The sequence below is a fragment of the Euleptes europaea genome, chromosome 2, assembly GCF_029931775.1.
Source record: "Euleptes europaea isolate rEulEur1 chromosome 2, rEulEur1.hap1, whole genome shotgun sequence".
NCBI classification, from domain to species: Eukaryota; Metazoa; Chordata; class Lepidosauria; order Squamata; family Sphaerodactylidae; genus Euleptes; species Euleptes europaea.
In genome coordinates, this window is record NC_079313.1 from 137,693,122 (window position 1) to 137,717,667 (window position 24,546).

The 24,546-nt window shown below is 50.0% G+C and overlaps 2 protein-coding genes across 2 annotated transcripts in view; one reads left to right on the top strand and one right to left on the bottom strand.

Annotated features, from left to right (window-relative positions):
- BCL2L1 (BCL2 like 1) overlaps positions 1 to 6,230 on the bottom strand; it is a 57,433-nt gene extending 51,203 nt beyond the window's left edge. The window contains exon 1 of the mRNA XM_056844096.1: positions 5,602 to 6,230. Within this exon, the coding sequence (XP_056700074.1) occupies positions 5,602 to 6,147 (546 nt within the window). The 5' untranslated portion in view covers positions 6,148 to 6,230. The remainder of the gene's footprint in view (positions 1 to 5,601) is intronic.
- A 904-nt stretch (positions 6,231 to 7,134) lies between these two features.
- TPX2 (TPX2 microtubule nucleation factor) overlaps positions 7,135 to 24,546 on the top strand; it is a 60,264-nt gene continuing 42,852 nt past the window's right edge. The window contains exons 1-2 of the mRNA XM_056844926.1: positions 7,135 to 7,215; positions 14,525 to 15,044. Coding sequence (XP_056700904.1) covers positions 7,135 to 7,215; positions 14,525 to 15,044 — 601 coding nt within the window. The remainder of the gene's footprint in view (positions 7,216 to 14,524; positions 15,045 to 24,546) is intronic.

A 24,546-nucleotide genomic window follows, 5' to 3' on the forward strand; every position in this document is an offset into this window, starting at 1 on the left:
GGGCTGTATTTCCCAAACAGCGACAACACAGGAAAACGACAACGTGGTAGGGGCGGGGAGAGAGGAGACAGATGCTTCCCAATGAGGTCTGATCCCACACCTCCCTGCATAGCCCCAGCCTGAGCTTTGGTACCTGGCCACACTAGAGTATGACAGGCAACCCACCAGTGAGCAGTCGGGGTCCCCAGGCTTTGGCATTCCCTGCTCCAGAAGTCAATTTTGCTCACTCCTGGCTTTCTGGAGGGTCTGTCAAGACTGGACTTTTCCATAGGGCTTTTTTAGCAGCTGGATCCAGACTGGGGAGGGACTGTGGCTCAGTGGTAGAGCCTTTGTTTGGCATGCAGAAAGTCCCAGGTTCAATCCCCGGCATCTCCAGTTAAAAAAACCAGGCAAGTAGGCAATGTGAACAACCTCTTTGCCTGAGACCCTGGAGAGCCGCTGCCGGTCTGAGTAGACAATACTGACTTTGATGGACCAAGGGTCTGACTCAATAGAAGGCAGCTGCTGACCTTTCTTCTGCTGATTCTCTTGATGCTTCCAATGTTCTTGGTTTTACTCCTTTTACTGGCTTTTTAATTCTGCTTTTGTTGTTTTGTGCTGTTTTATTATTTTTAAATATGATACTTTTCATCTTTAACTTTGTGGTAAAACTGGCCTTAGTGTTATTTTATTAGTAGAAGGGCAGGGTAGAAATCTTTAAAATAAGTAAGCCCCCACCCCCGCATCATTCTTTCAAAGTGCTCAAAAGCCCACCCCCCACTTTACCATAATAATCTAGCAAAAAGCACCAAGCTTCATGGCCAAATGGGAATTCAAACCCAGGACTCTTGCTGAAACCCAACATTCTGCCTCCGGCTGTATCAATCTGCGAAGGGGCTGTGGTTCAGTGGCAGAGCATCTGCTTGGCATGCAGAAGGTCCCAGGTTCAATCCCCGGCATCTCCAGTTAAAAAGGGACTGGGCAAGTAGGTGATGTGAAAGACCTCAGCCTGAGACCCTGTAGAGGCGCTGCCGGTCTGCTTAGACAATACTGACTTTGATGGACCGTGGATCTGGTTCAGTAGAAGGCAGCTTCATGTGTGTTCATGTGTTCAACACTCATATCATTTCCATTTTACAGATGTGAACCGAAATATGAGAGCAGCATATACAAGGCCACACTTTTAGTTTAGTATTTATGTAAGTTTCTTTACAAAAAACCACACAACTCCAAACAGATCCATATCAGAGATGAAACTTGACGATGGGTTCTCCAAAACCAGTTCACGCATCCGTTGGGATCACAGAGGTTCTATGAAAAATAGCAGTACTCTTATTGGTAGAAATTTGCACACCTAACCTTTCAAAAACCTATGCCTGTAGATATTAAGTCCCTGAAACTTTTATAGCGCTTTGTGCCCCTCCATTTCCTATCCCCCCTTTTCTCCATAAAGGCACCACGAGACAGCATTCGCAGGAGAAAGGAAGAGATGCTCCCCCTTCAGAGAGGGCAAACAGAGATTTTCCCAGCAACGCCTGGTGGGTGTGCCACCCCACTCCACCCCTCGATAAATCCTGCCCCTCCTACAAATGGCTGAACAAATATTTGTCCAAACAATGCACTGGAGCTCAGACAAAAAGGAAAGAGGCCTGGCGGGTGGGAGGAGAGAAAGGGGGGGAGGGAATCTCGCCCTCCCAGCAAGCAAAGGCCGGTGACTTTCCATCAGTGGATTTAATCTAAATCCCCCCAGGGAGTTCATTTACAAAATCAGATTACATTATCGCCCGGTCTCCAGGATACAGCCCAATCGTCGCCTGAGTGACAGGGAGGGAGGTGGTGGAAATCTCCACCGGTCCCAGAATTCAGCTGGAGAGCTGGAAAGGACAGAGAAGGAAACCCCCCCCCCCGCCCCCAAACGGAACAAGCAGGCCAGGATGGCATAGCTGGGACCCGACACGGAGTTCTTCCTGTTGCTGAGATGGGCTAAGAGGAAGAGAACGAGTCGGGTCAGTTTGGGCAGACACACCCCGCGCTGCGCCCCCAGGACAGTCACATTCCAGGCATTCCTCAGTCCTCCCCCCTTCACCTCTCCTTCCTCTCGGCTGTGATCCAACTTCAGGCTTCACTGCAGGCTTCTGCCTTCATCTGGTTCCCCCCACCCACTCCGCTGCTGCGGGTGGAAGCAGCTCCGTCATCTACCTCTGGGGAAATGCAACACCCCCACCAGGAGGTAACAGAATCTCCCTTTAATTCTAGCGGGCAGATCAAGACCACACCAGAAGGCAGAGGCAGGGAAGTGGTCTGTAAGAAGGGCCACGGTTTGCTCTGAGCAAAGAGCCAGCAATGTGGCTAAATCCTGGCAAGCAGAGAAAGAGGCAGGCACAGTGCTCAGCACCAGTATTAGAACATAAGAAAGGCCCTGCTGCATCAGACCCAGGCCCATCAAGTCCAGCATCCTGTCTCACAAAGTGGCCAACCAGGTGCCTCTAGGAAGTCCACAAGCAAGAAAACTGCAGCAGCATTATCCTGCCTGTGTTCCACAGCACCCCATATAATAGGCATGCTCCTCTGATCCTGGAGAGAATAGGTATGCATCACGACTAGTATCCATTTTGACTAGTAGCCATGAATAGCCTTCTCCTCCATGAACATGACCACTCCCCTCTTAAAGCCTTCCAAGTTGGCAGCCATCACCACATCCTGGGGGAAGAAGTTCCACAATTTAACTCTGCGTCTTGTGAAGAAATACTTCCTTTCATGGTTAAGCCAAAAGGCAAGCAAATAGGGGCGAGCAGCTGACGGGTATAATTGGAGGGCTCTGCCAAAGCCTTTAACCGTGATCTCTAAGGGGAGGAGAGCATTGGAGATCCCTCAACAGCAGAAGGAGAAATTAGGAGGGAGAGAGATGGATGGGGACAATACTGAGTCAGTTGCCTATCCTTGCAATGCAAGGGACAATGACAGCAACCCTTCCTTCAGCCGATTGCCTGGATGCCTATGGTGAGCAACGGTTCCAGCCAGGAGATTAGCTCGCTGCACCTGCAGTTCATACCATCCTGTAACCTGCAGGATGAATGCTGGTCGATGGGCTAGTAGTACTCTGAGTGAACTGGAAAAAATGTGCATCCCTTGCAGATGGGTCATGTTTTGGAGGGGAGGGAGTCCGAAAATACCTATCACAGGTATAAAAAGGGCCAGTTCCTAGAGCAGAGAAGTACTCCCTAGGCCAGGGAATGTGTTGTAGCCCCTGGCATGCCATCTCGTCCAACCCAAACCACATCTGCACAGCAGCACAGCTGTAAGTGACAGCAGAACCTTCCTTTCAGGCAAAATAACCAACAAAGACACAAAAAAGCCCTAGGAAGTTGCTGACATAAGTGTAAAGCCACTCCTAATCCACAAGCCATGCACAGAACAAATCTCTTTTTCACAGCGTAACTCATGCCTGGAACTGCCTAGGCACCAAACTGCACCCCTTGGGAAGACAGAGTCAACCGCCATTGCGTCGCCATGCAGGAGAGCCAGATGAAGAAAAATCCAGATCCGAATTGAGTAACCACCCACAAAGGTTCCCTTTTCTGGGGAACTCAGCCCTGGAAACACACCAGCACACACACCCTTTCACGCCAGGCTGCAGCCAGGGGAGACCTTCGCTTAACCTCCTCACTTCACTTTGACCCTGGTTCAGAGTACGAGTTTTTGACTTGAGAAACGAAGGCCCACCGTTGCCACAAAGTTCAGTTCGGATGCCGGAAGGCAGGAAGTTTGGCATCTCAGGATCATGGGGGGGGGGGGAGGGTTGTTTCCTTGCGAGGATAAATTAGGTACGAAATGCAAAACAGTTTCTCGCATTGGAAAATGTGATAAGAATTAATGAGGACAGGATATAGGGATATAACTGGCAGTTCTGGGGCAGCGTCCCACCTTGTTCGGAGGGCCTCACGCTGTGGACAATCCTAATGAACAGGAAGACTCAGAGATGGGCCTGCGGGTGATCAGAACCAAACCCGTGTGAAGGCAAGACGCCAACTCAGGTGCGCAGCTGGGGAGAGAGGTCTCAACTGTGTGAGTTTTTTAGACACATTGAGAATGCTAACCCAGTGTTGCGTCTCTGTCGCTGAACAGGAGACTGGTGAGGAAGCGAATGACAGCACAAGTCATGAAGCCAATACTCCACCCTCTCCTAGAACAATAGAGTTGGAAGGGACCACCAAGGTCATCTAGTCCAACCCCCTGCACAATGCAGGGATTTCACAACTATCTTCCACCCCCACCCACCCCCCTACTCCATGCCCAGAAGACAGCCAAGATGCCCTCCCTCTCATCATCTGCCTAAGGTCATAGAATCAGCACTGCCTACTCATGGCCATCTTGCCTCTGCCTAAAAACCTCCATGGAAGGCGAGCTTACCATCTCCCGAGGAAGCCTGTTCCACTGAGGAACAGCTCTGTTAGAAAATTCTTCCTAATGTCTAGATGGAAACTCTTTTGATTTAATTTCAACCCATTGGTTCTGGTCCGACCTTCTGGGGCAACAGAAAACAACTCAGCACCCTCCTCTCTATGGCAGCCCTTCAAGTACTTGAAGATGGCTATCATATTCCCTCTCAGTCTTCTCTTCAGGCTAAACATAACCAGCCCCTTCAACCTTTCCTCATAGGACTTGGTCTCCAGACCCCTCACCATCTTCGTTGCCCTCCTCTGGGCACATTGCAGCTTGTCTACATCCTTCTTAAATTGCGGTGCCCAAAACTGAACACAGTACTCTAGGTGAGGTCTAAACAGAGCAGAGTAAAGCGATACCATCACGTCACGTGATCTGGACACTATTGCTTCCTGCTTCCAGCAACTCAATGCCACCTATTAGAGATGCCAGGCTCTCCGTCTTAGGAAAGAGTCATTCATACTTTCCCCCCCCCTTCTGTGAAGGAAGAGAGCGGGAGGCTCCTCCCCGAAAAAGCCAAGGTGGTTATTACTGGCAGCCGGTCCTCTTCCGCTGCCACAGCACAGAGCCCCCTAGCAGTAAATTGCTATGCCGGATGCTTCTGACTGCCGTTCGCCGCCCCCAAGACTGGCATCGGATGTTGACACAAACACAGACTGGCCCATTCCACAGTTAGAACATAAGAAAAAGCCCTGCTGGATCAGGCCCAGGCCCATCAAGTCCAGGAGTCTGTTCACACAGCGGCCAACCAGGCGCCTCTAGGAAGCCCACAAGCAAGATGACTGCAGTAGCATTATCCTGCTTGTGTTCCACAGCACCTAATGTCATAGACATGATCCTCTAATACTGTAGCGAGTAGATATGCATCATGACTAGTATTCATTTTGACTAGTAGCCATGGATAGCCCTATCCTCCATGAACTCCCCTCTTAAAGCCTTCCAAGTTGGCAGCCATCACCACATCCTGGGGCAGGGAGTGCCACAATTTAACTATGTGTTGTGTGAAGAAATACTTCCTTTTATCAGTTTTGAATTTCTCACCCTCCAGCTTCAGCAGATGACCTCGCGTTCTAGTATTATGAGAGAGGGAGACAAGCTTCTCCCTGGCCACTCTCTCCATATCTCTTAAGAGGAGGAGGGGCCGCTTCCACCCACGCCCCCCCTTTGCCCAGCGCTTACCCAGCCGCCGTTATCTTGAATCCAGGGGTCCAGGTGGTCGGTCAGGTAAGTGGCCATCCAGGTGGCAATCCGCCCCACCAAGACCTGCATCTCCTTGTCAACGCTCTCCACGCACAGGGCTCCCCCGAAGGAGAAAAAAGCCACTATCCGCCCCCAGTTTACCCCGTCCCGGAAGAGTTCGTTCACCACCTGCTCGAAGCTCTGGTACGCCGTGCCGGGGGTGATGTGGAGCTGGGAGGTGAGGTCGCTGAAAGCCCGGCGGTACCTCAGTTCAAACTCGTCGCCAGCTTCCCTTAGCGTCTGCCTCACGTCCAACCCGGGACTGATTTCGTGATCTTCGAGGATGCTTGGGTGCCCGGTTGCGCCATTGACGACCGGGCTGGCGCCGGGGTGCCACGACGGGCTCCCGTTTGGGACACTGCCCATTTCCCCTGCCAGCTCAGTCCTGTCTTCGCCATCCCCCTCTACTTCGCTCAAGCTGTAGCCCCTCTGAGACAGCTTGTAGGAAATAAAGTCAGTCACCAGTTCCCGGTTCCTACTCGACATTTTCACACCTCAGGGTGTCTCAGTGAGTCCATGGTCCGGAAGATGAGCCGACCTGCACGTTTATCGTGTCTGGGTGCTGCCGCTCTTCTCCATCTTTTGTGGCAACGATCCAAATGCCCAAGTAGGAAAGCTTCGAGAGAGGAAAGAGGCAAGCAGAGGAAATGGTTAACAGGGTAGCCTTCAGCTTGGTAGCCTGACACAAACAGGAGTCCTCAAACTAATTTGGGAGATGGTTTCAGAGGGCAGCTGTTTTCATCTGCGGCAGAAGAGCTACATGTGAGTCCAGCAGCACCTTAAGATTTTTAGGATATATGAGCTTTCAATTGCCAAAGCTCTCGATGGTATCTCAGGAAGGGAGCTTTGAGTCTTGAAAGCTCATACCCCGAAAATCGTGTTGGTCTCTAAGATATTCCTGGACTCAAATCTAGCTAATTTGGGAGCCTCAGTGAGTGCAGAGCACCTTGGCAGCTCTGAGTCATGCCAGCTTGCACTCTGCCAACCCCCTCGCTCGCCCTTTTGGCTCTGCCCCCAACCCATCCCACGCACAGGGGTCCCGCCTGAAGCAGCTCCTTTACAGAGCTCCAGTGCCGCCCGCCGGCTCCTTGGTCCCAAAGCTCAGCGCAGCAGGGCCCGGCAGCTCGTCCCCGAGACGGACTCCTTGGCTTCTCATCTCAGACCAACCTTTGGAAGGGAAACCGGCTCCGACCGGAGCGATCCGACAGCACGCCGGGCGGAAAAGGCGCAGGCTGGGGAAGGCTCCCCTCTGCCACCTTGATGGAGTGCTGCGGCTCCTTGGCTCGGCTGCAGCAGTGAAGCAGGGAGGCCCCTCCCCCCTGCTTCACCCCCCCCCCGCATCTCCGCCCCCTCCCTCCTTCCTTCCTCCCTCTCTGGGATCAAAGCGCTTCCTGATTCTTTTCTTTCTTTCTTTTTTTTTTTAAGGGAAAAGTGCTGGGTGAGGCTTTCAACGTATTTGCTTTTGATCCAACAATGGCTCCGGAACGCACAATCACGCTGCCGCCGCTTGTGCTTTTCCAGGAGTCAGGGAGAAGTCCCGGACGACAGCGGAGAGTAAACAGAAGAGGGCAGCTCAGAGGAGACCTCCTTTCCAGTCAGGGCAGCTGGCTTCCAGGTGCGCTCGAGTGCCAGGAAGATCACCTTGGCTTAGATTTCAAGGCCAGGAGAAGTCGGGAACGCAGCGGCCGTTCCATTGCAACTGGAAAAGCGGCTTGTTTCCCACCCACCCCTCCTAGCAGCCGCCTCCAGGGAGGCAGAGGAAAAGAGTTTCCGTGCGCCTCCTCCAAAGCATGCTGCGCTGCTGCTAGTTTGTGTCGCGGCCGAAGGTGAGGAAAAGACCTGAGTTTACTGCACAGCTCCTTGTAGCATAACCCTGCACACCATGGAGGGCTGCCCCAGAAACAAGACTGAGCCGCTACGAGACAACTCCCAAGAGCAAACTCCCATGCAGAGAGACACCGGGCAGATTCTCGGCGGAACTGACCGGACTTCAATCAGTCCTGAGAATCGGCTGCTCCCCTCCCACCCACCCCCGCTCCCCTCCTTTTCCAGGAATAGGGCAGCAGCGGCAGCATCCCTCCCTGCCTGCCCAGGGGGCCAGGCTATACCCTGCTGGGATCTGTGTCAAAAGCAGCCGGGGAGTACTCACCCCCTGGAGAGGGAGGAAGAGCTCAGAGCCGGGGAGGGGGGATCTCGGTGGAGGGGAGCGCTGCTGGAGAGAACATGGAGGAGACAGCCAGGATTAGTGGCAGGCACTGGCCCACCCTCCTCGCAATCTGCATAGGCCCCGCCCCCACAAGGGCTGTCCCTCCCCCTCGCAACCGAGCGGGGAAAGCCTCCTTGGTCCCCGGCAGCAAAAACAAGGAGCCCTCTGGGACCACCTTGGAGATGGGCCCTGCAGCTCGCCTGGCATGCTACGCGCACATCCTCTTCCTCCTGCTCAGGGCATCTCCATTCAGCACTCAAGTTTTCGGGCCTTTGGACTCCTTATGGGGATTTCGCTCCAAGCACATATTAAGCCAGTGCTCTGTCATCTGCACTGGCTCCAGCTGGAATACCGGATCAGGTTTAAGAAGAAGAGTTGGTTTTTATATGCCGACTTTCTCTGCCACTTAAGGGAGACTCAAACCGGCTCAAAACCGGCTTCCCCACAACAGACACCCTATGAGGGAGGTGGGGCTTAGAGAGTGTGAGTAGCCCAAGGTCACCCAGCTGTCTTCGTGTGTAGGAGTAGGGCAACAAATCCAGTTCACCAGATTAGCCTCCGTCGCTCATGTGGAGGAGTGGGGAATCAAACCCGGTTCTCCAGATCAGAGTCCACCGCTCCAAGGTGCTGGTTATGTCTGGGACCCTCGTATCTGCGGGACCACCTCTCCTGGTATGTTCCCCCAGAGAAGGTTAAGATAACCTAATACCAACTTACTGGTGGTCCCCAGCCCAAGGAGTGACCGGCTGGCCTTGACCAGGGCCAAGTCAGCAGGGCTTTTTCTGCCCTGGCCTGGCGGAACAGCCTTTCTGATGAGACCAGGGCCCTGAAGGACTTTATAGAGTTCCGCAGAGCCTGTAAAGTGGAACTGTTCCACCAGGCATATGGTTGAGGCCAACTACAGTTCCTACCATAAATGCTGGCCTCTCTATCTTACCCGCCACCTCCAAACAACTGCCTGCAGGCCATGCTGTGGCCTAATGTTGCAGCCATTAGAAATTATGATTTTAATTGATTAGGGCGGCTTTAATTCACTGTATGGTTTTTACTGTATGTTTTAAGGTTTATGTGAGCTGCTCTGAGCCTGGCTTGCCGGGGTAGAGCGGGTTATACAATTGATATAATAAATAAATAAGGATTTGCAAGGCACAGCCTGACTGTCCCCCTCTGCGTGAAAGGGATTTCTGCAGAGGATCAGAAACTGAACGCTCTGCCAGACCAAGTACTGAGAAAGAGAAACCGGGCTGAGCCTCAGATGGGAGAGACCTGCAGCCGTCTACCTGCAGATTGCTTCTCCTGGTCTCTGGTCTGAGCATGATGCTCCTGTCTCCCATGGGCCTGCTTGGCCCACCTGCCTCTCCAGCCCTTTCGCTCCAGCCTCCTGCAGCACACCGTCTCTCCTACCTCTAGGTCCAGGGATGGAGCTAGACTACATTTTCCAGTCATAGAATCATAGAGTTGGAAGGAACCACCAGGGTCATCTAGTCCAACCCCCTGCACATTGCAGGAACTTAATGACCACCTCCCCCACACGCTCACAGTGACCCCTACTCCATGCCCAGAAGATGGTCAAGATGCCCTCCATCTCATCATCTGCTTAAGGTCATAGAATCAGCATTGCTGACAGATGGTCATCTAAGCTCTGCTTAAAAACCTCCCGGGAAGGAGAGCTCACCACCTCCTAAGGAAGCCTGTTCCCTCTGTCCCACCAATCTCCCCAAAATGCTCCTCTTGGGACACATAAAGCTGCTTTATGCTAAACCAGATCCTTGCTCCATCAAAGTAATTTTTGTCTACTCAGACTGGCAGTCGCTCTGCAGGGTCTCAGGCAGAGGTCTTTCACATCAAATGCACGCACATGAAGCTGCCTTATACTGGATAAGAACATCAGTCCATCATAAGTCAGTATTGGCAAGCAGCTCTCACGTCAAGAATTTCCACATCACCTGATCTTTCAACTGGAGATGCCGGGGATTGAACCTGGGACCTTCTGCATGCCAAGCTGATGCTCTTCCACTTAGCCACGGCCCCTCCCAGGGGGAAGAACATGAAAGGGTCTGGAGCAGTCTGGATCCACCCCCCTCCATGTGCTATTTTTCCAGAAAAAAAATTAGCTTTCCTCCTAGCAGCTGCCCTGGTTTTGAACTCCCCAACTGTCCTTCCGCTTCCTTTTTTGGAGAATGGTACACAGGAAGGAATGCTACTGCTACTGCTAGGGGAGAAGGACAGGCCTGCCAGTGTGGAGCAGGGTCAGTTCGGTGCCCAGGAGGGGGGCTGGCTGGACGGAGCCAGCCACCTGCAAACCAACCTGCCCTACTTAGCGGGAGCATCAAGAGCTGGAGCTGCCAACTTCCATTTTTGATTGTGGAAAACGGCAGCTGTTCTTAAACACTGGAAGACCTGATTCTTGGGGATGAGGACTTCCAGCCAAACATCATGTGACTGCATGGAATTCAACAATAATCAGCATCTTCCTTTTTTAAGAAGAAGAGTTAGTTTTTATATGCCGACTTCCTCCACCACTTAAGGGAGACTCATATCAACTTACAATCACTTTTCCTTCCCCTCCCAACAGACACCCTGTGAGGTAGGTGGGGCTGGGTGTGACTAGCCCAAGGTCACCCAGCTGGCTTCATGTGAAGAAGAGGGGAAGCCAACCAGCTTCACCAGATTAGCCCCCACCACTCACATGGAGGAGTGGGGAATCAAACCCGGTTCTCCAGATCAGAGTCCACAGTTCCAAGCCACCACCCTTAACCACTACACCACGCTGGCTCTCCTCCTCGACTAAGCATGTTGTTTGGCGTTGGACACACATGCTCAGTATGAATTCCTCCTCTGCAACATACATGTTTCCTCTGTGCCTGTTCGTGGGACAGAAAGGTGAAGAAAGAAAGGGGAAGAGATATTTCAAAAACTGGACTGGAAGTCCATATTTGGTGCTTGGTGTCCCTGGTTCTCAATCAGGGCTTCCCCATATGACACTAAAGTGTCTCATGCTGCAGGGAGAAGAGAGAGATCTCCCCAAATGATTCTCAGAATCATTATTTGCCCTTGGCTGCACCACTCTCTCTTTCCCTTTTTTATCTGCAAAATCTATCTGTTTCAAGAAATGTGGGAGAGGCAGATGCCAAAATTACACGTGGGGAATTCAGGTGCTCCTGCTGCCCATCTGTAGTGGTCATGCAATGCTTGAACAGAAGCTCTGCTCTACGGAATATCAGCCTGGCCTCTAACTGAAACCTTACGAAGAGTCTGGGGTTTGGTTTTCTTATGGATAGATCACCCCTCAATCTGGCTAATGGGGTATAGCAGGTTGCCTCTTGAAATGGTACTTCTGCTACTTTCCTGGTGCATTTTTAGGATCTTACTGCAACCAAGAACCTCTGATCTACAGGAAGTGACTGAAACTTTGAGAATTGACCCTGGTACGTGTAGGTCACTTCAGTTCATGGCTTATGCAATCAAGAAAGTTACACCCCTTGAACTCAAGTTTGGGTGCCAGGTTAAGTGTTCTCTTTAAAATATTTATCAGCTGCCTTTCTGCCTTACAGAACTCAAGGCAGCTTACAATTTAGATAAAATACATAAAATAGAATAGAGCCAGCGTAGTATAGGGGTTAAGAGCAGTGGACTCTCATCTGGAGAACTGGGCTTGATTCCCCACTCCTCCACATGAGTGGCGAGCTCTGATTTGGAGAACTGGGTTGGTTTCCCCACTCCTACACATGAAGCCAGCTGGGTGACCTTGGGCTAGTCATGGTTCTCTCCGAACTCTCTCAGCCTCATTTCCCTCACAGGGTGCCTGTTGTGGGGAGAGAAAAGAAAGACTATGTTGGTTTGATTCTCCTTTAAAGGTAGAGAAAGTCGGCATATAAAAACCAACTCTTCTTCTAAAATCCCAAATTTAAAATCACAATTTAGAAGTGCGAGTAAATTAATCAAATAGGGCCCTAAGCAAAACTGTCTTCAACTGCCTCCGAAAGATTGAAAATGAGGGGACCAGGCACCCTGGGGAGGAAAGGAATAAATGTTCCTGGCTGTGTGTTCTGAGGTTTTCTTGTTATTTATAGCACTCACCTTATTCTCTCTGAGAATTGTTGTGGTTGTTTTTGCTGCAAGGGTCATGGTGATATTATTATTTTACTGGCTGCATTTTAACTGATGTTTTGTACGTTCATCAGAAAACAAGTTGTGAAACCCTTGGGGTTAAGAGTTGTATGACAGATAAAGTGAAATAAAGAAATATTCTTGTATAGAATACTTGTAAAGGAAACGACAGAGCAGTAAGCGGGGCAGGCGGTAGATATGTTGATGAGCGCAGCAGATCTGGAGTCTCGATCATTATCGCTGCCTTTGCGAGGCAACCAGAGCTCCTGCATCTGAAATGAGAACGGACCGCACAGCAGACGACCCATCATCATCCCAGTGTTCCCTGTCCTACCAGGCTGACCCGGACTTAGGAGTACCCTCAGGATTTGGAGTGCTTGCAATCCAAAAGAATGCAACGCTGTGGTTAGGCCCTTTCTTTTCCAGAACAGCAATAACCACCTGCCCTGCTCTGCCAATGAAAAACTTGGGAAATATCACCCGCTTCCCACCCATCACTAGACCAGTCAGGCGTAGGGTTATCTTCATCCTCCCACCAACTCCATGAGATGCATCAGAGTGGCAGACAGTGACTCCAGGAAGTCGCACAGTGATGCAGAGCGAGGCCTGTGGATCCAAGTCCAGCCTTCAGCCCATTCATATTATATCCCCGTTTCCCTCATCATTACATACACAGCGACTCATGAAAGTGCCAGCAGGCATAATGAAAAACAGGGATTGTAAAACAATGTGCTGTAAAATGAGAAATTAACAACTTCAGGTTAAGAACATCAGAAGAGCCCCGCTGGATCAGACCAGTGGTCCATCTAGTCCAGCATCCTATCTCTCACAGTGGCCAACCACTTGCTTTGGAGGTCCAACAACAGAGGTTGCAGCCTTCCCCTGATGTTGCCTCTTGGCACTGGGAGTCAGAATTTGACTGCCTCTGTACATGGAAGTTCCCTTTAGTCACCATGGCTAGTAGCCACCACCAAGCGTCCAATTCTCAGATACAAACTCCCCCGATTTCAGTTGTGCTGCCTTCCATGTGTAGAATCTCCATGTGTAGAATCTCCAATAGAGAAACCCCATTGCAGACAAGAACCTGAGACCACCCTCAGATGGGGAGGGGGTCACACAGCCCAATCCTGGGAAATATTTGTGGCACCTTCAAATTTCACTGTAATTATTGATCTACTAGACTGTTTTATCAATCTGTCAGGGCAGACAAACAGAGGTGATTTGTCGCTACCTGTCTCTGTGTAGCAACCCTGGGCATTCTTGGTGGTCTCCGATCCAAGTACTAAACAGGGCTGACCTTGCTTAGGTTTTGAAATCCGATGAGCGGGCTGTGGCTCAGTGGTAGAGCAACTGTTTGGCATGCAGAAGATCCCAGGTTCAATCCCCGGCATCTCCAGTTAAAGGGACCAGGCAAGCAGGTGATGTGAAAGACCTCAGCCTGAGACCCTGAGACCTCAGCCTGAGACGCTGCTGGTCAGAGTAGACAGTACTGACTTTGATGGACCAAGGGTCTGATTCCATATAAAGTAGCTTCATATGTTCATGAGATCAGGCTAGCCCGGTCCAGCCAGGTCAGGGTAAAAGACACACAGAGGTGGTTTACTATTTATTAATTACATAAATCTTACAGCTCGCTCTACCCCAGTTTGTCATTGCCTGCCTCTGTGTAGCAACCCTGGACATTCTTGGTGGTCTCCCATCCAAGTACTAACCAGGGCCGACCCTGCTTAGGTTCTGAGATCTGACAAGATCAGGCTAGCCGGAGTCATCCAGGTCAGAGACAAACTGTGGCGATTTGTCATTGCCTGCCTCTGCCTAGCAGCCCTGGACATTCTTGGTGGTCTCCCCTCCAAGTACTAACCAGGCTCGACCCCGCTTAGCTTCCCACACTCGACGAGACCACCCACCCACCAGCCCAGCCTTCTCATTGTCGCATGCCCCGTCAGCCCCCAAACCCATTCCCTGCACCTCCCCATAGATGACGCCCTGTCCAGCTTCCACGCCTCCACAGAACCGTCTGCCACGGGGGGGGGGGCGCTCCCTGCAAGGGATTAATCCCCGCAACCAGCGGACGACGCAGGCTCCTGAGCAGATGGGGCTCAGCCCGACCCCGCCGCCCTCCCTCTGCTGCTGGAGTGCCAGGCCATGCAGCGCAGAGCCCAGGAGGAAGAGGAGCTCATGAACACATGAAGCTGCCTTCTACTGAATCAGACCCTGGGTCCATCAAAGTCAGTATTGTCTATTCTGATCGGCAGTGGCTCTCCAGGGTCTCAGGCGGAGGTCTTTCCCATCACCTACTCGCCTAGTCTCTTTAACTGGAGATGCCGGGGACTGAACCTGGGACCTTCTGCATGCCAAGCAGAGGCTCTGCCACTGAGCCACGGCCCCTGCGGCGTCTCTTTCCCCTCCCCACTTCTTTCCTCCTTTCCCTTCTCCCCTCCCCCCCATCGCGACCGCTCCGTCCCATTGACCTCATCCGCTTCCTTCTCCTTTCTCGCCGCCCCTCCCCCCACCAGGGTTTCCCATTCATTTTTCTCGAATTCAAAGGAGGACAAAGTGCGGCTCCGCCCCCCGCCTCGCCGAGCCAATCGCAGGGGAGGAACGGCAGACAGAGAACGTGCCCGGCGCGAGGTCCTCCGCCATTGGCTCGCGCTCCCGTCCATCTCGACCCGGCCCGCCCTTACCTCACAATCGGGCGAAGAATCTCCGCCCCCTGCCCCGTTTCTTCGCCGGGTGCCGCCGCTGACTGAATACCTTTCGCGGAGAAGCGGCGGGCGGGGACCGTCGACCGCGGGGGACGCCGGCCGGGCTTCTGCTGTGGGCGACGCGGCTTTTTCCTTGGCAGTTATCTCCGCCGGCGCTGCCTTCCTCCTGGACCGGCCGGGAGAAGGGGGAGAGACTGCGCACGCGCGGCGAGCGGCTCTTGCGCGAGCCGGCCTTCCGCGCATGCGCGGGACCGAGCCAGCGGAGAACGGCGTCTCCTGCGCGCACGCGCAGAATTGCAAGGCAGGGAGGTGGAAGACGCGCTCCCACGGAATTTTTGCGCTTGCGCAGATAATAGGCATCGGCGAGCCAAAAGGAAGGTGTTGGCGCCCTCTTATGGCTTAGTGGCAGAGGAAGGTTTGCTCCAGAGATGTATCTGTAACATATAGGGTTGCCAACCTCCAGGTACTAGCTGGAGATCCCCTGCTATTACAACTGATCACCTGCCAGTAGAGATCAGTTCACCTGGAGAAAATGGCTACTTTGGCAATTGGACTCTATGGCATTGAAGTCCATCCTCTCCTCAGGCTCCGCCTCAAAAACCTCCTGCCGGTGGCAAAGAGGCACCTGGCAACCCTAGCAACATAACTAAAAGACAGCACGCAGTTTATTTATTTTCATTTTCATTTATAAGGTCCCCTTCTCCTCAACAGGGGCCCTAATAAGTTTTGATTCAACGATTTCACATGGTGTGTTAGAGAATCTCACTTGATTTATTATACTAGGGGCCAAAAAGCACGGTTGCTTTATCCTCCTTTAATCCCTGTTTTAGCCAGGATCGAATGCACATTAGGCGAAACGCATGCGTTCTATTCTGGCTGAATCCTGGCTGAAACAGGGATTAAAGGAGGGTAAAACGACTGTGCGTTTTCGCCCTAGGTCTCTCTCAACGCCTCCCATTTTCTCCCTCCCCTTCTGTAATTTTCTGTAAAAAAAAAAAAAAAAAGGAGGAAAATTATTTTCTTCCCATTGTCTCTGAAGAAATGAGCTCATAAAAGCTGAGACAGGAATAAATGTTGTCAGCCTTTAAGGTGCCACTGGACTCCTGTTTTGTTTTGCTGCAATAAACGTAACACAGTTACCCCACTGGAATACAACACTCGGGTTCCCCACTCCTCCACATGAGCAGCAGAGGCTAATCTGGTGAACTGGATTGTTTCCCCACTCCACACTAAGCCAGCTGGGTGACCTTGGGCTAGTCACACTTTCTCAGCCCCACCTAGCTCACAGGGTGTCTGTTGTGGGGAAGGGGAGGTGATTGTAAGCCGGTTTGAGTCTCCCTTAAGTGGTAGAGAAAGTTGGCATATAAAAACCAACTCTTCTTCTCTAAAAAAGGTTGAAATTCTGCTGAGGAGTTGGGGCAATCCGACAGGATTTATCTGTCTATCACATTTCGCCTCTGCCCTTCCTCCAGGTGTGCCAGATTCTCCCTTCCCCCTCAATATCCTCACAACACCCCTGTGAGGTAAGTTAATGTGTGAGAGAGCAATGGACTCTGTAGAGGAAAAGCCAGTCACCTCCACTCCCGGTTCCTCCATTGGGGCAAATGCAAAAGACACGTTACAAAATCAGAGCATAGGGAACCCCCCTACGCTCCGCAGTAGGCTGCCACCAGCTCTTATAAACCAGCTCACGCCCAGGCAGGAGATAAGAGCCACTTCTGCCTGCTGGTATCAAATTAATAAGTAGCGCTCTCCTTGCAGAGTAGGCCCTCGCAAGGGGAAGCAAAGCAAAAGGGTTGATAAACGGACCACAGCTTATCAAAGCAATTAGATTTAGAGCTTGAAGCCAGAAAGCCAACCAGCACACCAAATTATCTTTAAGAGAGTTTATTCAGGAAAACTTGTGCTTGTTACAGAAACAAGAGGTTATTCGTGAAGCAAAAGCAAATCGAAATAACAAAACTTTTAAGCAGCTAACTACACAGTAGGATTCTTAGGTTCAAGAGTTTGGCAAAAGCTTAGCCAGTTACAAAGATGCTACCCGTCCCAAAAGCGATGATGCACATCAGTTCAGCATTCAATGAGTGTTCCAAGAGTTCCATTTGACATAGCCCTACCCAAGAAATCAGATGGGCTGATGATGGCGTCCGACATGCTGTCCAGACCACCACACCCTATAGCTCAGGGTGGCCTATATTTATCCTCAGAGGTCTCGATGGGGTGAGCTCAAGGCCCAATGAGATCCCCAGGATGCTAATAACTAGTTGATTAATGATATGTCAAAACTTTGACCAAATGGAGCATCAGAGAGAGTTCCGGGGGTGAGAAATGCCTACAGTAACATATCTGGGGCCTCTCTGTGACAGGATAAGGGCCTAATTGAAAGCAGTTTATTGCCTTGGTGGAAGGATGTTGTAAAATGCGTGGCAGCTGGGTTATCTCTTTAGAAGTGAGAATGTTCCCACAGCTGCAAATCAAGCTTACATCCCAAAATGCCCACAGTTTGATATCACAGAATAAGCAGGCCAAAAGCCTGAACCAGCATCCATTTTTTCCAGGGGAGCTAATCTCAGTAGTCTGGAGATGAGCTGTAATTCCAGGGGGATCCCCAGGTCCCACCTGGAGGCTGGCATCCCTATGACAGAGTCTGGATCTGAACCCAGATCTCCTTGAAGTAGAAAATGTTGTACAGCCATAATAGCCCACGCAAATTCCCCCAAACGAGAACAAAATCCACACAACCTGAAGAGTCCTGGTGGGCTCGACAGCTTGCCCCGTGTTTTGTGCCAGTTTCGTTGGTTGAAAGAATGGTATTCCCATGAAGCTTTTCCTCCTAGATCCCAATCTGATACTCTACACACTGCACCATGCTAACACTCCCATGGAGATAACACTCATGGAGATAACTAGGGTTGCCAACCTCCAGGTAATAGGTCAAAAACAAGGGCACCTCCGTGCCTATACCATAAAGTTTGGAAATTAGCACGGGAGAAATGGTGCAAAGAAGCACATAGACAGGATACAAAGAAGCAAATATATAATAGGTGACAATAATAGGAAAGACAAAAACATGTGTACAACATAGAATCTTAACTACTAAGTTGCTAGATATATACAAAGATACAAGGTAAGTATGAAGTAATTTTTTGGTGTAAATCAAGAGACAAAATTCCTCTTCTGGATTTCAATGATAACCAGTTCCTTTGGGATATCCAATTGCAGGTAGAGATCCAAGAAATTTCTTTATTTATACCAAAAAATTACTTCATACTTACCTTGTATCTTTGTATATATCTAGCAACTTAGTGGTTAAGATTCTATGTTGTACACATGTTTTTGTCTTTCCTATTATTGTCACCTATTATATATTTGCTACTTTGTATCCTGTCTATGTGCTTCTTTGTACCATTTCTCCCGTGCTAATTTCCAAACCTCCAGGTAATAGCTGGAGATCTTCCCCTATTACAACTGATCTCCAGCTGATAGAGATCAATTCACCTGGAGCAGTGGTTCCCAAAGTGGGCAATACACCCCGGGGGGGGGGGCAGGATTACCTAGTGGGGCACTAAAAGGCAAGGGGGCAGCAGGGGGGTGCTAGAGGTGGGCCCCTTCAACTGTGTTGTTGGATAGGGTAGGGAGCACTGGGGTTGAGTTTGTGGAACCAAAGGGGCGGTGGCCCGAAAAGTTTGGGAACCACTGACCTGGAGGAAATGGCCGCTTTGGCATTTGGACTCTATGGCATTGAAGTCCCTCCCCAAACCCCGCCTTTCTCAGGCTTTATCCCAAAAACCTCCCGCCGTTGGCAAAGAGGGACCTGGTAACCCTGAGGTATGACATGTTCTGCATTTGTCCAAGAGTGAAAGAACAATCCCAAGCCGGTCTACTTAGAGTCATGCTCAGGTCTGTTCAATGGGCCTTACTCCCAGGAAAATGTTTTTAGGATTGTACCACTGGTGAGAATTGGAACCTGAGTCTTCCAAGTCCCAGGACAATGCATTTATTTATTTATATCCCACTTTTCTCCCTGGTTGGAGCTCAAAGCAGCTTAGAGCATTGTTCTCCCCTCTTTCATTTTCTCACAAGAACCCTGTGAGGTAGGCCAGGCCGAGAGTTTGTGACCGCCCCAAGGTCACCTGGTGAGCCTCCATAGTAGAAGTGGGGATTTTGAACCCGGGTCACATAGGGTCTTCGTCTGTCTCTCTGCCTGCTATACCATAATGGGCAACTGGTGTAGTGGTTAGGCTGGGCAACAGGCTAACCACTACACCACACAGGCTCTGGTGACAGAACATCGGTGGCCCATGTATCTTGGCCTCAAGGCTGGATTAATCACGAAGCAAAATAAGCATATGCTTAGGGCCTCAAGGGACTGGGGGGCACCACAGAAATTTTCCATTGCTGGATTTACCATGGACCATATGGTGCAAAACTGCAAATGGGGCAGCTGAACCAGGGTCCACAAAAAGGGCCCCCAACAATAAATGAAAAATTACGTACATACAGTGACTAAAAAAAACAATAACTAAGCATCACAATTTTTACTCTTATTCTTTAAAAAAACATAAGGATGAAGAAAAAGTGGGAACTGAGAATAATGACACCAATCACACTAGGCTCAATATATTATTTTTAAAATTATTAAATAATTTAATACTAATTGTTGTTTTTTAAATATATATGAGGGCACCAAAATCTTTTAAGTGCTTTGGGTCTCTAAAAGTCTTAATCAGGCCCTGCTTGGCCTGCAGTTATCGGGGTGCAGTGCCCAATCTGGAACCCCTGATTTTTCTTCCACCCATGAAAATGGGTTCAGACATAGTCAGAATCCTCTCAAGGGGGTTTTACTCCCAGAAAAGTATTTGCGTGGTTTGCGCTGCGGGCGTCGTTCCTCTGCTTCCTGTCGCATGGTGCTCTCTTTTCCCTGCTGCTACCAGCCCTTTCCCCCACAGCTTGCCAAGCGTGGATCCCACCCGCTCAGCACCAACCGTGTGGTGCTGTCGTGAGACCTATGCCAGTCGTTCTCAGTCACTTCTCACCCAGGCAAATTAGTTTTCCCAAGATGAGCCAGTGAGCCGCTTTGTGAAACAGGAGGAGGGTTTCTGTCAACCCGGATCAAGAAGAAGAAGAAGAGGGAGGGTTGGTTTTTATACGCCGACTTTCTCTACCACTTAAGGGAGAATTAAACTGTCTAACAATCACCTTCCCTTCCCCTCCCCACAACAGACACCCTGTGGGGTAGGTGGGGCTGAGAGAGTGTGACTAGCCCAAGGTCACCCTTGGCCCCACTACAAATGCAAGCAGAGAAAGCGACTACATTGTCGTGCTTAGGGTTAGAGCAACTGCCCTATGAGGAGCAGTTAAAACGCTTAGGGCTGTTTAGCTTGGAACGAAGGCAATTAAGGGGAGACATGATAGAGGTCTATAAAATTATGCACGGTATGGAGAGATCTGCAGCCAGCAGTTCCCATCCAGATGAGGGAGGGGGTCCTCCCAAGCTCCCGGCATGGCCTTCCCTTACCACCTCCTGAGCTGTCCTTATTCACACAGAGAATAAACCACTAAATGGAATTCAGGCTGCCTGCTGCCCCTTCTTTTGCACAGCCCTCCGTGGAGCAAAGGTTCTTCCTGCTATGTTGGGTCCGTCCCTTTAGCGTGCAAAACCACATTCTTGGCATTTGGCCCTTGGAACATCTAGCTAGCTTTTGCCACTCAAAGAGGTCGTGACTTTCCAGTATTGCAGGTAAAAGGTCTTTTTGGTCTTTTATGCATGGGAGTTTTACCTGAGGTTTGTTGCTGGCTGGACCCACACTTTCCTGTTGGGAATCTATAAAAATTATGCATGGTTTGGAGAGAGTAGACAGGGAGAAGCTTTTCTCCCCCTCTCATAATACTAGAACATGGGGTCATCTGCTGAAGCTGGAGGGTGAGAGATTCAAAACTGATAAAAGGAAGTATTTCTTCACACAACGCATAGTTAAATGGTGGAACTCCCTGCCCCAGGATGTGGTGATGGCTGCCAACTTGGAAGGCTTTAAGAGGGGAGTGGACATGTTCATGAAGGAGAGGCGTATCCATGGCTACTAGTCAAAATGGCTACTATTCATGAAGCGTACCTATCCTCTCCAGTCTCAGAGGAGCATGACTATTGTATTAGGTGCTTTGGAACACAGGCAGGACAATGCTGTTGAGACCCAATTATTTATAGCGGTCCAGTGAAGACAATAGGGAGGAGGTTGGATGAAAGCACAGAACTGGGTGACCAGATCCCAAAACAGAGTCGGGAGGCTGTCACACCTGAGCAGAGGGAAAGCAGTACTCTTTATACCTTGAAGGCAGTTACATTCCAGTAAAAGATACATTCAGCCATACACGTTTTCAGAATCATCATTGAAATCAAAGTCAGCACTTTCTCTTACGCACGCGCATCTAACTAGCCATTCACGTTCACATAGAGGAACAAAGCAATCTATAGAGGCCAGAGAGTTCCTTGTGTGCTGGAACTGGGGAAGCCTCTGTCCTTGGGTAGAGACAGTCTAATTGGGCTGTGTTTGTGTGTCTGTGATGCTTCTGCTTCCAGACAATGGAATGTGTGTGTATGCGTGTTTGTCAGGACACAACAATGCTGCTGCAGTCATCTTGTTTGGGGGCTTCCTGGAGGCCCCTGGTTGGCCACTGTGTGAACAGACTGCTGGACTAGATGAGCCTTGGCCTGATCCAGCAGGGTTTTTCTTATGTTCTTATGAATACTAGTCACGATGCTTACCTATTCTCTCCAGGATCAGAGGAGCATGCCTTTTATATTAGGTGCTGTGGAACACAGGCAGGATGGTGCTGCTGCAGTCGTCTTGTTTGTGGACTTCCTAGAGGCACCTGGTTGGCCACTGTGTGAACAGACTGCTGGACTTGATGGGTAGGGTTGCCAGAGCTCTCTTCGCCACCGGCGGGAGATTTCTGGGGCAGAGCCTGAGGAGGGCGGGGTTTGGGGAGGGGAGGGACTTCAATGCCATAGAGTTCAATTGCCAAAGTGGCCATTTTTCTCCAGGTGATCTGATCTCTATCGGCTGGAGATCAATTGAATTAGCAGGAGATCTCCTGCTACTACCTGGCAGTTGGCAACCCTATTGATGGGCCTTGGTCTGATCTAGCATGGCCTTTCTGATGTTCAGTGTGAGTTCATGCAGCCTATCTGAATCACATAGTTTAAATTGAGATTGGGGTCTGGTGCAGTTGAAACAGTACATACAAGGAATCAACTAATGAAGCATTAATTGCGAAACGAATACCAATTCGGAGGTGCCGTTTTGACCAGTATATTGTGATTTGATTTGAGTTGATTTGGACCATGACTATTAAGGACTTTCTTCTTTTTGATGTTCTTTGGTTCTACATTAAGAACTACGACTGTTACTTCCTATTCCTCTGGTGAAGAAACCAAGGTCCTAAGTAAAAGGATTGTAATATCTGTAATTATCATTATTCTGATTATTTTGAATATTTGGAACAAGAGTTAGTTCTGGAAAAGTAAAACTTTTGTATAAATATTGAGCCCTCGTGCTGTTATTGTTGTTTAAACGTAGCTAATTTGCAGCATAGGTATTGTTAACTACCTGGCAGTTGGCAACCCTATTGATGGGCCTTGGTCTGATCTAGCATGGCCTTTCTTATGTTCTTAGAATGACAGGCTATGAGAACTGGAGCCTACTCCCAACTCTACCGGGAAGCAGATTATTCTCTTCTAGCCAAGCCACAGGTTGGTTGTGAAGATACTGGGCTGGTGTGGACAACCACATCTGCATTCTTGATCTCCTTGGAAGAAAGGCAAGGGGGAAAATCAGAATGCATTTTAAAAATAACTTATAGGCCAGTCTCCAAAATGTGTGTGCAAAGTGCCATAGCGTTTTCAAAGTAAGGGACAAATAGAGATGGTTTGCCATTGTCTGCGTCTGTATAGCTGGGCTTCCTTGGAGGTCTCCCCTCCAAGTAAACCAGGGCCAGCCCCTGCTTAGCTTCCCAGATCTGTTGAGATCAGGCTAAGTGGGGCCATCCTGGTTTTAGGGTGTCTCCAAAATGGTGGCGATGGAAATTGCCATCAGGTTGCAGCTGACTTGTGACTTATGGTGTAGGGATAAGTGTGGTGGTTTGGAGTGGTGGAGTCTGATCTGGAGAAATGGGTTTGATTCCCCACTCCTACTCATGAGCAGCAGAGGATAATCTGGTGAACTGGATTTGTTTCCACCACACGAAGCCAGCTGGGTGACCTTGGGCTAGTCACAGTTCTCTTAGAGCTCTCTCAGCCCCACCTACCTCACAGGGTGTCTGTTGTGGGGAGAGGAAGGCGATTGAAAGCTGCTTTGAAACTCCTTAAAGGTAGAGAAAAGCAGGGTATAAAAACTACCTCTTTTTTCCCCTTCTTCACAGCACAAGGATCTGCACTGGGTTACTGAAATTAAGGTGTGGTAATCATTTTGTGGCTGGCTCTGCCTCTTGCGGCAGCCATTCTGTTGCTGCGCCCACTGTGTCTTGTCATAATTCCAAATGTACCCGCAGACTCAAAAAGGTTGGGGACTCCTGAATCAGACATTGGCAAGAAAGACTACCAAGATTTTATCCCAGCATAAGCTTTTGTGGACTGTAGCCCACCAACTCATCCACCCATTTATTTGTGCTGCAACTAAAGCATGCTGCTGCTTCACAGGGAGGGAGCGGTTCTAATAAAGGATGGGTTGCGTTATGGCCATTCACCTGAACGGAACTTCCATGCTTAGAGGGAGTATATCTTTGAATAACTATGACAGGAAGAAGGAAGAAAGCTATTGCTTCTGTACCGTGTCTTGTGAGTACCCTTTGGGAACAGGTTACTAGTCTAGCTGGACTTAGGGTTGCGATCTCTGGGCTGGGAAATTCCTGGAGACTGTGTGATAGAGACCAAGGAGAATGGGGTTTGGGGTCGGAAAGGCGCTCAGTAGGATATGTTGCCTTAGGGTTGCCAAATTCAGGTTGGGAAATTCCTGGAGATTTGCGGGTGGAAACAAGGAGAAATAAAAGGGCCGCAGTGGTCACAGGAGATGAACAATGAGGCCAAGGCCGATGGTGCAAAATAAAGTAAACATATATTTATTTGTGTGTGTAAAGGGCTGTCAAGTTACAGCTGACTTATGGAGATCCCAGAAAGGGGCTTTCAAGGCAAGTGAGAAGCAGAGGTGGTTTGCCGTTGCCTTCTTCTGCAGAGTCTTCCTTGGTGGTTTCCCAGCCAAGTACTTAGCTTAGCTTCCGAGAATCTGACAAGATCGGGCTATATCGTGCCGCCTTTCCTCTGGTTAAAATTTCCAAAATTCCCTAGGATTTCGCCAAGGGGGTTCTTCAGGAGAATCTGTTGATCTTGTAGTGATTCTCTAAAAAGAGTGTAAGATCAGCAGCATATATTTGGGGGTGGAGCCTGGGTAGGGGTGGGGGCTTTGGGAAGGGGAGGGAACTTAAGCAGGGTTTAATGCTATTGAGTCCAGCCTCCAGAGCATCCCTTTTCTCCAGGGGAACGGATCTCTGTAGTCTGGAGATGAGCTGTAAATCTGGGGGGCTCCTCAGGTCCAACCGGGAGGCTGGCGTCCCTAATTCCAGGAGATCTCCAGGCCCCACATGGAAGTTGGCAACCCTTCCATTCGTCTGGCTTGGGCACCCCGAGCCGGTGCTGCCATTAGGTGGCTGCCTAGGGCGCAGACCTCAGAGGGGCGCAGAACTGGCCCAAGGGGCACAGTTTAAAACAGATTAGTTTCTTGAAAAAAATGCAACTGACAATTTATATATTTTTTTATTTTAAGACAAGTACCACAACAGTGCTTTGGAATATAATTATAACGTCTTATAAAA